Here is a 14,449-nt window from a genome sequence, read left to right as displayed (position 1 = left end):
GTTAAAGTTCATCAGTTAGTAAGTGCTGGAGCTGGAACTTGAACCTGGACCTTTTGCTTCTGGATGCTGGAAGCTTTCCAGTAAGGTCGAAGAGGCCTCTGAACAATTACAGGAAAAAGAACTGATCTTAATGGGCTAGGCACATTTTTTATTTTGCAGTGTTAACAAAAAAGTGTTTGATCCTGCTCATGGATTCTGGAGGGCGGGTGGGGACTGCAGGCCGATGCTCCCTGACGTCTCAGGTGTCGCCTGGAGGACCCGAAGGGTGGCTGGAGTGAGGGCAGGGCCACTTGTGCAGAGCGAGGCATGGCCAGCCCAGTGGTGCAGCTCAGGCCGGCCCTGACGGTGCACATGGTTATGGTGTTGGCTGCTGCTCCAGAGAGCGCGGAAGGCCGATGGAGGAGGTGTTGCCTAGCGGTGTCTTCACTGAGGCTCACCTGGAGTACGGTTTGCCCTCTTCCATTCACACACCACGGCACGCACCACTTAAAGTGTGAAATTACTTGTTTCAGTGTATTTGCAGTTGTGTAAATATAACAATTTTAGAGCCTGTCTATCATCTTGAAAATAAGATCCAAAACAAAAACAACCTGTCAATGACAACGAGATGAAAAACAACCCCGTGTCACCCCGGCCTCCCTTACGCCAGCCCTGAGCAACTGCCGATCTTCTTGTTTTCTGTTTTCTTTTGGTACCAGGGATCGAACTCATGACCTCACGCCTGCTAGGTAGGTGCCTGTGCCACTGAGCTGAATCCTGGCCCTTGCAGGTCCCTTGTAGTCTCTGCAGAACTGCCTGTCCTGGACATTCTGTTGAGTGGAATCATGTCACATGCTCTCAGTGACTGGCTTCTTTCCTTAGCTGGTCATGTCAGCGTCGTTCTTACAGCATGGTGGTGGGGAGCCCAGGGCATGCGTGCTGCAGCTGGCTCTTCCCAGAGCTCGGCGTCACTGTTACGGCACGTGCCAGGACTTGGCTTTGCAGCTGGACTGTCCTCCTGTGACATTCGGGTGGCTCTTCCCACCTGAGTGCTGCTGCGGACCTTTCTGTGAGAACTGTCCCGGGGAGGTCTCATTTCTTGTGGGTGTCTAGGACGGGGTGGAATTACTGGGTTATGGGAAGCCCCATCCGTGTCCCGAGGCAGCTGCGCCAGTGTCCATCCCCACCGGCAGCGTGGGGTCCAGTTCCTCGCCTCTGGTCAGCATGTCTCCTTGGCCGCCTGCTGTGCTGAAGTGGTGTGTCGGGTACTTCTGCGTCTCTGATGATGTTGAGCCCGTTTTCCGTGCTTCTGTTCATTTACACATCTTCTTTGGAGAACTGCCCGTTCCAATCCTTTGTCCATTTTTAAATGGATTCAACTGTGTTTTTATTCTTGAGGTTTAAGAGTAGGTCGTCTGCTCTGGATACACTCCTTCATCAGGCCTGCTGTTCGCAGAGCTCCTGCACCTTCGCTGGACCTGCCCTGCGTCTCCGTGAGGTCCGCGGGTGCCAGCTCAGCTCTTGCTCCTCCTTTGCCAGAGCAGTTCTGGTCTGTGTTTGGCGTTTCTGTGAAGATTCATTTGAAACGTTGGTTCACTGCTGAAGCCCTGCTCTTACACAGAGTTGAAACTGTGTGCATTAACAGGGACGGGTAACAATCTCGAGAAAACAAAGGAACAGAATGTGCAGAAATGAACCGACGATACACACCCACCCACCGCTTGCAGACTGATGCTGCCTGAGGGGACCGCGCCTCTTCAGCGGAAGGCGGCACACTTGCCTGGAAGTGACCAGTGGCGACTTCAGGCTGGCAGTTGCCTGTGAGAAGACAGGAGGGGAGCGGGTCGGGCAGGCCTGCGGCTGTCTTTGACAGAATGTTAGCATTCTGTGGAGCCCACGCTGTGCGTGGTGTTTGTGTGCTCATTCTTTATGTCCTGCCTGTCATTAAGCTGGCTTTGCAACCTGCAGGGTGTGTGTGTGTGTGTGTGGACCTTGGGCAGGTCACTTACGCTTTCTGGACCACGGTTTCTCCATCTTTAGAATGGGTAGAATCATGTCTGCCTCACTGTGTCGGGCAGATTAGAGGAGTCAGTGTGGCAGTAGTTCAGAGTCAGCTCAATCTCAGTTAACGGCCGCCGGGACTCCTGGTGTTTTAGGACTTGAAATATTTCATACTGATGAAGAAATTACGGCGCAAGTGTGGCCGAAGCTGAGTGGAGGTCGTGGCTGCCTCTTCACCTCGCCAGGTGCTTGTCATGAGCAGCCCCTGCCCGTGGGCACCATGAGTCTGTGCCTTCAGCACCCAGGACAGTGCCTGCTAGAGGCTGCGCGGACAGATCCCAGCTCTGCTTTCCGGCTTCTTTTCAGCGTGAGGTGCATTTTACGCGGACCCCGATGTGTGCAGAAACGGATGTGATGTCCGGGTTCGGATGTTGCTTAGGGTCTTTCTCAGAAGTCCTTTACTTCTCCATAGTGCCTTCGCTTAGAAGGAGAAGTTGTAGCAAATCTCCCAGGGCCAAACCTGCGGAATCCCTTTGCTATCTTTGGATCTCTGTCCTCCTCTGCGGAGGGCTCCCCAGGCTCCTGTGGCTGGGTCGGAAGTCTGAGCCCGGTTTCCCTGGGCCGGGCCAGGCTGTTGCAGGGCCCGCTCCTCCCCAGGCCCGGGAGCGGCCCTTCCTGCCCCGTGCCGCCTCGGAGGTGCCCGCAACCTCAGATGGTTTTGTCTCCTCTGGTCCTCCAGCTGTAGTCTGGGAAGGCGCTCTGCTTCTTGTCAGCATTCCCCACCGTGGTCAGTGTGGGCCCTTCTGGATAGCCCAGGTGATGTCCATCTCAGGGTCCTCCTGTCAATGCCATCTGTGGAGTCCCCTTGCCATGTGTGATGACACACCCCCAGGCTCTGGGCTGGGGCCTGGGTGTCTCTGGAGACCACACCGTCTGAGTTACCAGACGTGAACTCTTTTTAGAGAGAAAGTTTTACACATTGGTAAGGGGAGGCCCCGCTAGTGCAGGGACAGAAGCCCCAGCAGCTCACAGGAAACGAGGAGCAGATGAGCAGAACTTACAGGACTCGTCCTCTGTCTTTCAGTCAAGAGGACACGGTCAGCCCCAGGCTGCCCTTGCTCCGGTAGGCTGCCAGCAGTCGCCGCCTGGCAGGCCCTGTTTGCTGGGCCCGGAGCGGCTTGCCACCCCTGGCAGCGGGGGCACAGGCTCCAGAAGTGCCCGCCCTGGTGGAAGGCGGCCCGAGCGCGTCCCCCCGGGAGGGAGTGAGAGTGTGGCTTTGTCTCCAGAGGCCGGGTTGCTACTGTGTAGTCACAAACAGTGTCAAGGAAGTTAAATGTCCCCTGTCAGCATTGGTTACACTCTCAGTGTTGTCGCTGTGTGGCGGCAGGCAGTGTGTGACATCAGGGCTGGTGTTGTCCAGGCAGGGGCACAGGCTGGGCGGAAGCAGCTGTTGCTCGGTCTATTGTTGTGGTTCTGAAAACCTGTTTATTTTGAAATTCCTATACAGTAACAAGGAGTTGCAGGGAAATGTCAGGGCAGTGCATGTGTGCTCTGGTGTTAAATCTGTCGCATACAGTGTCTTTTCAAGCAGTGTGTAGAAGAAGTGGGCAGTTTCCTGAGTGTACTGAAGCAGAATACAGGAGTGAAGGCGTAGTCACGGTCTGTTACTGAGCGGGGAAGGCAGGGTTTCATGAGGGACCTAAAGGTGCACCCGTCAGCTACACTCACCCCGCGTGCCGCCAGGTACCGCCTCGGACCCACGGAGGTTTCTCTGCCCCGTCACTGGGTGTTAGGCTCTCTCAGCAAGCGAGGACTTTCTCGTGTGCCTGAAGTCGAAGGAAAGGGCCGGCTGGGACTGGCTGACCGGAGAAGCCCTGAGGATGCTGTGTCCCCGCCTCTGTCACTGCTGCCCGGGGTGGGCATCCGGGCTCAGCTCTGCTGCAAGGAGGGAGGTGCGGGAGGAGCTGGGCCAGGGTGCCAGCTCAGGCTGCCTGCTTTTGTTGGAGAAGGAACAGCCCCATTTCTTTCTCCCTGGGCTGAGGTCACCCGGGGAAAGCCCTCCGCTGACCAGCTGGGTCTGCCATGTGGGTGCTGTGTTTTCCAAATGTACTGTGACCAGCATAAAAGGTTGCAATGGAACAGTCGAATCTTTGAAGAAGTTATGTTGATCTTTTTTGTGCCACTGCAGTTTCTCCTCAGACGAAATAGTCTCTGATGAGGACCCGGGACGGGCATCCCTCCGGAGGCCACCTGAGAGCCCAGGCTGTGTGACGCTCTGCAGTGGTGCCTGGAGGGCTGTGGCTCCAAGCAGGGCCTGCTTCTTGGTGTGCTCGGGCCTGTGTGGCACTGTTCATCCCTCCTTAAATGGCCCTGCTGACCATGGGTGGCTGGAGGGCAGCAGCTCATGGAACGCTGCTTTGCTCGTCCTGTGGGCTTCCCGGGGTGACCATCTCTTGAGTCAGCTGCAGGCTTTTGGCAGAGCCCAGACAAAGCTCATTTGTCTTCTCTTTCTTTTTCCTCAGCATCCAGCATGTGTACGGAGCCCAGCACCCCCCTTTTGACCCACTGGTACACGGCACGTAAGTGAAATTTCCCAGCCCAGGCCTTGGGGCTCTGAGTGGAGGAGGGCCGGGTGGCCTGTGTCCTCCGCTTCCCTGCAGCTTCTAGCTCTTGCCTAGCTCATCCCGCTGTGGGGAGGGGCGGCTGTGGGCTGCAGCCTGATGTGGTGAGGGGCGGGCCCAAGGGGCATGGAGCTGGCGCAGAGCTGGCAGGTGGCAGGCACTCCCTGTCGCACTGCATCCTGCAGGACTGCACGTGTCTGACGTATGTCCTGATACACAGCTTGTGGGTGTGTGTGGTCGGGTTTGTGGGACTCTCCTGGAAATGGTGCAGTCTCCCCATCTGTGTGCCAAGGTCCCTCCTCCCTAACCTCTGGCTTTGCAGAGATGCCGGGGGTGGATGGGTCGCAGGCCCTGCTGGACGTGACTTGGGGGTGTGTCTGCTCACCCTCCAGCAGCCCCGTGCTGCTTTGCGGGGTTCTGCTCCCCCGAAATGCTCCTCTCCCTGTCACTGAGTCCTGCTGTACAGCCCACATTCCTTTGCTCCTCATGCCGTCCGCAGTGAGCCTGATGCGTCTCCTAACCCGGCTCTCTGCTGGTGGCTTTGGGGGAACACTCTGGACCGTGTGCAGTCACGGTGCCTCTGCCTTGCAGCTTGCTCAAGTCCACACCCAAGGTGCCGACCACCCCCGGGAAGGCCAAGAGGGTCAGCACCTTCCAGGAGTTCGAGAGCAACACTAGCGATGCCTGGGACGCGGGGGAGGACGACGACGAGCTCCTGGCCATGGCGGCCCAGAGCCTGAACACCGAGGTGGTCATGGAGACCGCGCACCGCGTCCTGCGCAACCACAGCCAGCGGCAAGGCCGGCCTGGGCCGCAGGAGGCCCCTGTGCCCACGCCCACAGCTGAGTCAGAGCCACCCGCAGGGCTGACCGGTGACCTCCGGCTGGTGAAGTCAGTCAGCGAGAGCCACACGTCCTGTGCTGCAGGTAGGGGAGCTCGGGGAGGCGCTGTGCAGTCTGGGAGAGCCAGAGAGGGCCAAGGGAGTGCCTCACTGTGGAGGGGCACACGGTGGTTCGTGCCCTGTGTCACCCTGGTGAGGTGGGGAGCAGCCTGTGGTTCCCTCGGGGTCTGGTGTGCTTTCCTTTACCCCTCCAAGCAGAGCGAGTCTCCTCCACCTGTGGTGGGAGGCTTGTGGCTCTCAGGGGTGGGCTGTGGGGGTGCAGGGTCTCACACCCACCTCTTCCCTGCACTCTCCCCACGTTAACAGGTGAGAAGACGGATCATCATAGGATTTTTGAGTTCACCTCACAAATAGGTTCAGGACTGGGTTTCATACCCACTGTGGTACTGAGAATGCCGTCTAGGAACTGAGCTCCCAACATGTTACAGGGCCCTGGGTGTGGGTGTGGATGTCACGAATTCTTTCATTTGATCCATTTTGATAGCAGACTCTATCAGTTTTTTCTTTTGTACTGGGATTTGAACTCACGGCCTTGTGCTTACCATGCAGGTGCTTGTGCTGCTGAGCTAAGTCCCCAGCCCGAGTCTGACAAACTTAAAGCACTTGCACTTATAGGTGAAAATCAGGCCTTTGCCTTTGGTCATCAGTCCTGGTGCTGAGGAAGGTGCCCATTTCCTGTCTCCTGCTCGCTGAGTCGCAGCTGTGGCAGGCACTGGTGTTGACAGGAACCCGGAGCTCACCTGCTGGCACGCTGTGCTGGTGACATGTCCCAGCCATGGAGACGTCTGGAACCATGGGGTGGGGCGGGTCCTCTGTGGTCCTCACCATCCTTAGCACCCCAGACTCGGGCCAGACTGTGGGGTGTGTGGGGTCCTCACAGAGCTGAGCCAGGCTGCATCCAGCTGGGTGTGGGAGGCGCCTCCTGTTCAAGGCAGCTCGTGCCCATGGAAAGGCGTCCGTGTCCTTGTACCTTGTGCTTGTGCCTTGTTGGGGTTGGCTCTCTTTCCTGTATTTGCTTCCTGGGGACACATTTCAGTAATTCAGAGTAGTCATGATGGTAACATTTGATGGTTTCCTGGGGGCAGCTATTGTAACCAGCCGTTTGGGTGATAAACTCATTAAACTTTGCAGCAGCTCCCGTGGTACCTCATTAAACTTGTGGGTGGGAAGACGGGTGGTTACTCCTCTTTCACTGAGAGGTGCTGAGAGGGCCGGAGCTGCTACCCGAGTGCAGGACTGGGACTCAAACCCGGGTGTCTGGCTGCAGAGCCTCTGCTGTCTGCATGCCCTCTCTACATGCTCTTTCCCAGGGGAGAGGGGGCAGAGTCTCAGACAGTCTGTGGCAGAATCTGTGTTGCTGCCAGGGTGGGTAAAGGCTGGGATTCTGCACAGCACCCGCGGTCCCCTGGGCAGCCCCCATCACCAACAGAGACAGGACCACTCCTCACGTCCTTGGTGACGCCGAGGAGCCCTGGTCTGCAGTTGGAGGCCCTGGTCCGTAGTGACCGAGTGTAGGGACAGACAAGCACAGGTGTGCGTGGGGCCAGAGTTCCCGTTTTGTGTTGAACAGAAGGTTGGGGGGGCTTCACAGAGGAGGGAGCTCTGTGGGGTCTCCTGGGCCAGAAAGTTAGGGCCATCTGCCCTGTCTCCATCCCCTGAGAGGGGAAGGTGGGGCTGCATCTGTCTGACTGCACGCGACAGCTGTGTGCAGTGTTAATTAAGGCTTGTATCCAGATGCGCCCAGGAGCTCCAGCACTCACAGGTGGGGCTGCTGGGAGGTGGCTGCATCACGAGCGTGTGACACTGGCTCACAGGTGTGTGAGGCCGGGGGTAAGGGTGCCTGGTACTAAGCTAGCCCACTGACTGGGTTAGCACAGTTCTGGGTGTGGAAGACCCCCTCTGGCGGGAGTGGCACCACCTGGAAGGCTCATAGCCTGCCGGGGTAAAAGAGAAAGGGAGAAAGGGAGGCTCTGCACGGCCGCTGTGCTGCGTCCTGTCTGCCCCGTGTGGACTGTCTCTCCTGCCAGTCCCCGTGCCATGCTGCCTGCCCTGGGACACCTCACTGGAAGACTGAAACCTCCGTGAGCTAAAATAAGTCTTTCCTCTAGAGCTGTAAGTGTTGGGTATTTTATCTTAAGAATGAGAAAAGTAACTGAGACACTGTAAGTTCCTGGACGGGGCAGCATGCCTCAGTTGGGTCCGCATCGGTCCTGTAAACACGTTTCATCCACGGCCTGGTGTCTGTGCAGCCCGCTCACAGCACCGCTGCTCGGGAGCCAGGGCCTCTGCTGGTCCTAGACCCAGAGTCCAGCATGCTTTACGCCCACACGCACGACTTCGCTGTTTCAAGCGTCCCTAAGGTCAGTCTGCTTTGCTGGCCTTGCTGCTCCCTGTGTTTGTGTCATTTGGGCTTCTGTGGCGCACTTGTCATGTGTGCCACCTCGTGGGTGCTAGACATCACTCTGCTAGTGCTTGTGGCCTGTGTGCCTGTGCTCACCTGTGCTGTCCCACCTGTATCCGTGGAGGCCTGGCCATCCCGAAGCCAGGTGCACTTTGCTCACTTAGTGATGTTGGGGTCCTTGGTTAGGAGGGGTCTTGAGGTCCCCGCTCATGAGCAGTGACTGAAAGCTGTCTCTGTAGCCGATGGTGCCCAGGCTGTGACAGGTCTCTGGTGGACGTTGGCTGGTGGCCATCCTGCTGCCCTGTGACGGGCATTGATGTGCCTTCTGCTCACTGCTTCCTCGGGGCCACTGCTGTTGCTGTCAGGGTTCCACCTGCTGTGTTTCAGAGCGGGGAAGGAAGTCATCCTGCTCAGGATGGGGTGGCCCTCGGAGGCTGCAGGCACCAGGGCCTCCTTGTCATCTCTCCCGATCCGGGCTGACACCCTGGAGCTGTGGCGCTTTCCTCCTGCTCAAGCTTTCCCTCCAGGGTCTCAAACGGGACAGAGGGGTGCAGAGTCCCACTCTCCCAGGCTGGCTCTCAGGCCAGGGAGGAGGCCACCTCTGCACATTGCCTGCTGTGTCCTGACTTGGGCTCTCATGGAGACTGGGAGGCTTCGGGACACCTCGTCCCGCCTAGGAGGGAGCCAGGCTTGGGGGAAAGGAGGAAGCCAGGGGAGGGCCAGGTGGTCTTGCTTGAGCTCCTGCAGCTGCCGGAAGTGATGTCAGCACTTTGGCTCTGCAGCCGAGTTCTGGTTCCTTTTCTGGCCGTTCACATGGCTGGTTTGGAAAGCCGAGCTGCTAGGTATCACTTAGCTCTTGGAGCCTCCTGCCTGTTGGCCCTGGGTGGCCCTGTGTTGGTGACCTGGACACTGTCAGCTCTTCCCCTGCTCTCGCTGTCCTCCCCGCTGTCCCCGTGTCTGCAGCAGTGGGAGACACTCACTCCGGGCCTGGTCAGCTGCCCTTCCTTGCCTGCCTGGTAGCCTTGGTCTCCTTGCTCTGAGGACTGTGGTGTGGTCCTGGGGGTGGGGACGGCAGGTGGTGCTCTGGGGTCCTGGTCACCTGTATTGATTGTTCTGCCCTTGCAGCACTGTCCTCTCGTTGGAAGGTGACTCCATGGGCTTGGCCACCACCTGTAGACCTGGGAGCCCACGCAGGCCCCTTCCTCGGGGGGTCTGTGGGTTGTCACTGGACAGCCTCCTCTGCTGTCCAGGCACTGGAGGCAGGATCCCCGACAGCCCTGAGGTGGCCAGGACTTTCCTTCTGTCACCTTGTGACCTATGCGGAGGTGTAGACTTTCCTGATAGGTGGCACGGGGAGGGGGAGTCGCACAGATGACCCTTCACAGCTGTGGTTCGAGAAACCGGGGTGCTGTGTTCGGGTGATGGGAGGGGGAGCTGCGATCCCACGATGTCGGGAGGCCTCTCCTCCCACTCACCCTGTTCTCTCTCCCCTTGCAGAGAGTACCAGTGAGCCCGTCCCTCTGCAGAGGTCCCAGTCTCTCCCACCCTCGGCCACCGTCACACTGGGCGGGCCGTCCGACCATGGCTCGGCGCTGAGTGAGAGAGAGGCCTCCCGGCTGGACAAGTTCAAGCAGCTGCTGGCGGAGCCCAACACCGACCTGGGTGAGTCCCTGCGCGTGCGGGGCGGGGGTGGGTGCATGGCGCACGCGTGTGTCCAGTGTGCGCTTCCACTGGAAAGTCCCCGGATGACGGGGTGTCTGGACAGTTCCCGGCACGCGCTTCCCTAGTGAGCTGCGGCTCACTTCTGTTCCCCTTTCCTGGGCCCGTTTCCTGCTGCTGTCCTCGGTGCACTGCACTGGGCTGGCTGGCGCCTGCTGTGTCTCAGAGCCCGAAGGAAAGACAGTGGCCAGACCCCTGCGGTGGTGCTGAGGTCAGCAGGGAGGGTGACAGGCAGTGGGGTGGACCGCGAGAGGAAGGGCCCAGCAGGAGTCTTCCCGCGTGAAACCCTCAGCGAGGCCAGGTGCAGAGGCCCTGCCTGCTCTCTGGGGCCGTGCACTCCATCCTGCCGTGTGCTCTGCTCTCCTTGGCCTTGGCGCCGAGGTCACCCGGGACTGGGAACAGAAGTTACTGAGCGCTGGGGGTGCAGTGCTCGTCTTGGACAGTAGGTGGCGTGCGGGGCCTGCGGCTGCGCTGCTGGTCGAGCCCTGCGCGGAGGAGGCTGCCGGGCAGAAGCTTCCGGCAGAGGGCAGCAGGGCGACTCCTTCAGGGTGGCTGCGCCTCCGGGCACACAGTGAGGTTGCAAGCCCAGGACTGCGGCTCCCTGCACCGCGTGAGCCGTGCACACTGTGGTCTCCGTGTTCGTCCCCGTGTGTGTGTGGTCCCCGGAGCACTCAAAAGCCCCGTGGACTTTCCGGCCTGGTGGTCCCCAGTGCTGCAGTCTCTTCCCGAGGATGTGTTCTTACGTGTCACAGCAGCATTGTTGAAGTAAACTAAACATCGGCACAGTGCTGTCCTATCGCTGTCCACGCGTCCCGGGAGCGCTGTTTGTGTCTCTTTCCTCCAGGGTGGGACTGAGCGTCCCGTGCAGCCGCTGTGGCTCGCGGTCCCTGGGCACCTGGCACCTGGAGCCGCGGCGCACCTCCGACCTCTGCGCTTCGCTTTGACCTTGGCGAGTGAAGGGCGCCGGCAGCTGCTCAGGCCCTGTGCCTGTGATGTTTCCTTGTCACGGTCCGCGTTAATCACCTCCGGCAGCAGGATCGTGGGGGCCTGCGGACTTCCGGGTCCCAGCGGGAGGCGCGTGACATCCATTTGCCCTAATGCGCTCATGCTGACTCCCGTCACCTGGCAGCACAGGTGCAGCCCTGTCCCCTGAAGGGCTGCTCTGTTTCCCTTGGCGGGACTGTGAGGGGCAGAGGAAGAAAGGGAAAAAGGAGAAGATTATATGTAGATAAGTAATACACATACACACACGCAGAAGAGGTTAAGCCAGCTACACAGCCGGCTTCTGCCTGCTCCTTGGACAGACTGTTTGTGCCGTTATCATTTGGACGCGGTGTCATACCTGTCTGCTGCACTCTGAGTACTAGGAGGACAGCGGTGCGCAGTGTGTCAGCTACTGTAACTGTCCTGCTGGCCTGTTTTGAGTCTCGGGTTTTGTTATCGTTTTTTCTCTTTAAAATAAAAAAAAAATTCAAGAAGAGAGAGGGGGCCTCGGGTGCGTAGGGATAGTGGGCTTCTGGCTGCTGCTGCCTAGGGGCTGCACTGCCCTCCCCTCCTTTCTTGGGTTTCCCTGCGTGTTTTCGCATGATGGCTCCTCAGGGCAGCGTGTGCTGGTCTGTGGGTGCCGACCCCTGCTGGTGGGCATGTAGGTGGCTCCTCATTGTCCTTGTTACAGAAAGCTTGGGGACTTTGCTCTGGCCGTCTGATCCTGACCCTGTTGCTAGAGAATCCCTTGGTGTGGCTGGGGAGAGAGGGGTGGCCCTTGGGATCTGCAGGTCAGAACTGATGGGCGCGAGGCAGCAGAGGAGGGTGTTGTCACGGCTGGGCACCGACCTCAGCCTGCCTTCCTAGCACCTGATGCCTTCTCTGCTGAGACGGGGCTGGGGGCAGAACCGTGTATGCCCGTGAGAGCAGGTTTCAGAGTCGGGCACCTGGGGAGACCTTGGGCGAGCGGGGAGACTCACGATCCTGTGCTCGGGTCCTGCTCCTCGGAGTTTGCAGCCTGAGCCGGTCCCCGCACCTCGGATGCGCCCTCCGAATGGGGTGCACTTTTGTTGTTACCACTTCCCTTTGCGCTGTCCTGCTTGCACTCCACGCAGGTTTTTGTAAAATCGGTTACTGTCGTGTGGTCCTGCCAGTGACTGATGGTACGTCAAGGTAGTTTACAGACGTTTACCTGGGTGTGTCCAGTGGCCTCCAGCTGCACACAGATGACCGGGAGAAGCCTGGTGAAAACGCGTGTCCTGTGGGGGAGAGTCCTGTCCATCAGGCCTGAGCACCAGCTGGGATCCCCTTGTGAACTCAGCCACGGGGCCAAGTTTTGGAAATTAAATCACGCTTACAGATAAAGCTCTCAGGACTTGTGGCAATGCATCTGTATCTAGGGATAGATCGGAAAGTTAGTGTGTAAAAATCAAATTCTTCTGTAAGGTTACTGTGATTATGGGTGTTTTTCTTTCTGCTGAATTCTGTGTAAATATCAAATCCAAAACCAAAACGCTAAATCCGGAATTTTCATATCTCCACCATCACTGGATTTGTATTTAGCAGCAAGAGAACACATAGCTGGGAAGTCGTCTGTTTTCCTGAGGCCTTTAAGGTGGCTCCGAGGGTGGTGGTATACGTCTCTTCATGTTATGTGAAAACCTAAGTGGCAAGTATTTGCCAGCCGTGGAGAAGCTGATCGCTGATGCCCGCAGAAGTGATCCCGCCTGCTAAAAATCATCGCCTGGCGGGGTGCTGCTTCCTCTGTTCAGCTCCCGCTTTGTTAGAGGAGCACAGGGGTGAAAGTTGCACAGGGAACCTAACAGCTCATTCCTCTCCTGGCCTTGACTGGATGATTACTAAGGAAGACTGCCTGCCTTGAAGTCTGCCCTCAGGGGGCATGGGTGTTGCTCACACGTGCCTGGTGTGGGCTTGTGTGCTTGTGTGCTCTCAATCTGCAAAAAGCTCAGCTCCCTGCGGCCTGCCAGTGAGCCTGCCCCCTGCACAGCAGTGGGCCTCGGAAGGCACCCTGTGCCAAAGCTCAGCCCTACCCCTAGGGTGGTCAGACGGTGGAGCAGGAGGTATTCCCTTCCCTTTCAGAGTGGCCAGTGCGGGTGGTGCTCCAGCCCCCGGAGGGCATCTGGCTGGCTTTCAGATGAGAGAGCAGTCCGGGTGGAGTGAGAGAGAGGCAGAGGAGGTGCAGAGCTGCGTGCCCTGGGAGGTGGGGGAGGGCTGAGCTGCAGCGTGAAGCCCAGGGACCGTGGCCGTGACCGTGCGGATGCAGGGACTGCGGGAGGATGCGGGAGCCACACACACCCAAGCCATGTGCTGTTTGCAGGGCAGATGAGGAGTCACGGCCTGTGTGGCCAGAGACAGGGAAACGGGATGTCCACCTGCCTGGGGGTCTACCGTTGCATGCTCTGCCCATAATCCTCACCCCTGCCCAGGGGCACCCCCACCCCCCCGTCAGGTCTCCCTCCTTTTGGGGGAGGGTAGGCAGTGGGCGTCTCTTTGGAGGTCAGAAGCAGTCACTTTCTCTCCTGTGGGTTTTGTCAGAGGCCTGGCATCTGGTCTGGGCTGAGGCTTGTGCTGGGCAGCCACTGGCGAGGACTTTGAAGAGCAGTTCCTGTGTTCTGGTGCCCATGTTGCCCTCTAGTGGCCAGGCTTGGCCTTGCAGCCTGTGCCTCTGCAGGGCTGCAGCCAGGTGATGTGAGTTGCCATGTGTTGGCCGGTGCCTGGCATGGGTGCGTGCACGGCATGGGTGTGTGCTCAGGTGTGTTCAGCATGTTCAGAGAGGTGAGGGGGGCCTTGGAAGGGGTGAAAATGGGAGAGGGACAAAGAAAGCTCCGGCTAACGCAGGGTCCCGCTTTGAGCTGCCAGCTGGGGAGCTCCCAGGACGCAGAGGAAACCAGGCCCACCTGTCCTTGTGGTTGCCCCACCTCTCGTAGCTGCACCCAGCCGCCTGACAAAGTGGGGTGCTGTCCCCCCACCCCTGTCCCTACCCCCACATGCACAGCCCTCTGTCTTCTGGCCCAGTCGGCCAGGTTTTGAGCTGGTTCTGGACAGAGCTATACACAGTTAGTTGCGGAGCCCGGGCCTGCTGGGCCAGCACCGTGGCAGGGAAGTGCCCTGCCATCAGTGCTGCGGGTGGCGCCAAGCATCAGCAGAGGTGGGGTGTCTCTGTGAGACCCCGGGGTGTCGGCGTGAGGGGCTGGGCATCGCTGTGACTCCAGGGTGTCAGAGTGAGACCTGCCCAGCTGCTCAGCACCAGGGCTTCACTTCATAAAGAGAGGACTGTCCCAGTCAGCTTTTGTAGCGGTTGTGTGATTCAATTTCCAAGGCATGGTGGTGGCACCCTTGCAGCCCGACTGCTCCCAGCCACATGGCACCGTAGAGGGCACTGTGTGACGAGACGGCAGGTGTGACAACCTGGGTGTCCTGCCTTCTTTATAGCCACTGATGCCGTCACGGGCCCTGCCTTTGCATCCGTGTGTAACCCCTGTTACTTCCCCATGCCATCAGCATGAATTAGGGGTTGAGTTTCTAGCATGAAATTTGGGAGACGCACTGAGCCCATGGCCAGGGCACATGAGTTCAGGACGCCCCCGGGAGCCTGCGGTTCTTCGCTGGCACCTCAGCATCTGATGCCAGGGCTACAAGGGCCTCCAGGTTGGGGCTGAAGCTTGGGTTCCTGTCCATGGTCACCCGAGTGCATAGGACAGGATTTGGCCCCTAGCACACACCGTGCAATCGTAGCACTCAGTGTGCAGGGCTGCATACCCCTCTGGGGCTCTGCGAGGGAGCGGTGCCTCTGCTGGTCCTAACGCCAGTAGCCGGGGTGCC

At 58.9% G+C, this 14,449-nt stretch overlaps 1 protein-coding gene across 3 annotated transcripts in view; it reads left to right on the top strand.

Moving 5' to 3' along the window:
• The window catches only part of Tbc1d22a (TBC1 domain family member 22A), a 288,301-nt gene that overhangs the window by 14,450 nt on the left and 259,402 nt on the right, over positions 1 to 14,449 (top strand). For all 3 annotated transcript variants that reach the window (XM_003461946.5, XM_063243789.1, XM_063243788.1), the window contains exons 2-4: positions 4,503 to 4,559; positions 5,193 to 5,527; positions 9,401 to 9,565. In XM_003461946.5, the coding sequence (XP_003461994.2) occupies positions 4,503 to 4,559; positions 5,193 to 5,527; positions 9,401 to 9,565 (557 nt within the window). The remainder of the gene's footprint in view (positions 1 to 4,502; positions 4,560 to 5,192; positions 5,528 to 9,400; positions 9,566 to 14,449) is intronic.

Source organism: Cavia porcellus, unplaced genomic scaffold, assembly GCF_034190915.1.
Source record: "Cavia porcellus strain 051 isolate PalLab524CR breed Dunkin Hartley unplaced genomic scaffold, mCavPor4.1 scaffold_40, whole genome shotgun sequence".
Classification (NCBI taxonomy): Eukaryota; Metazoa; Chordata; class Mammalia; order Rodentia; family Caviidae; genus Cavia; species Cavia porcellus.
This window is presented reverse-complemented; position numbering and strand designations above follow the sequence as displayed.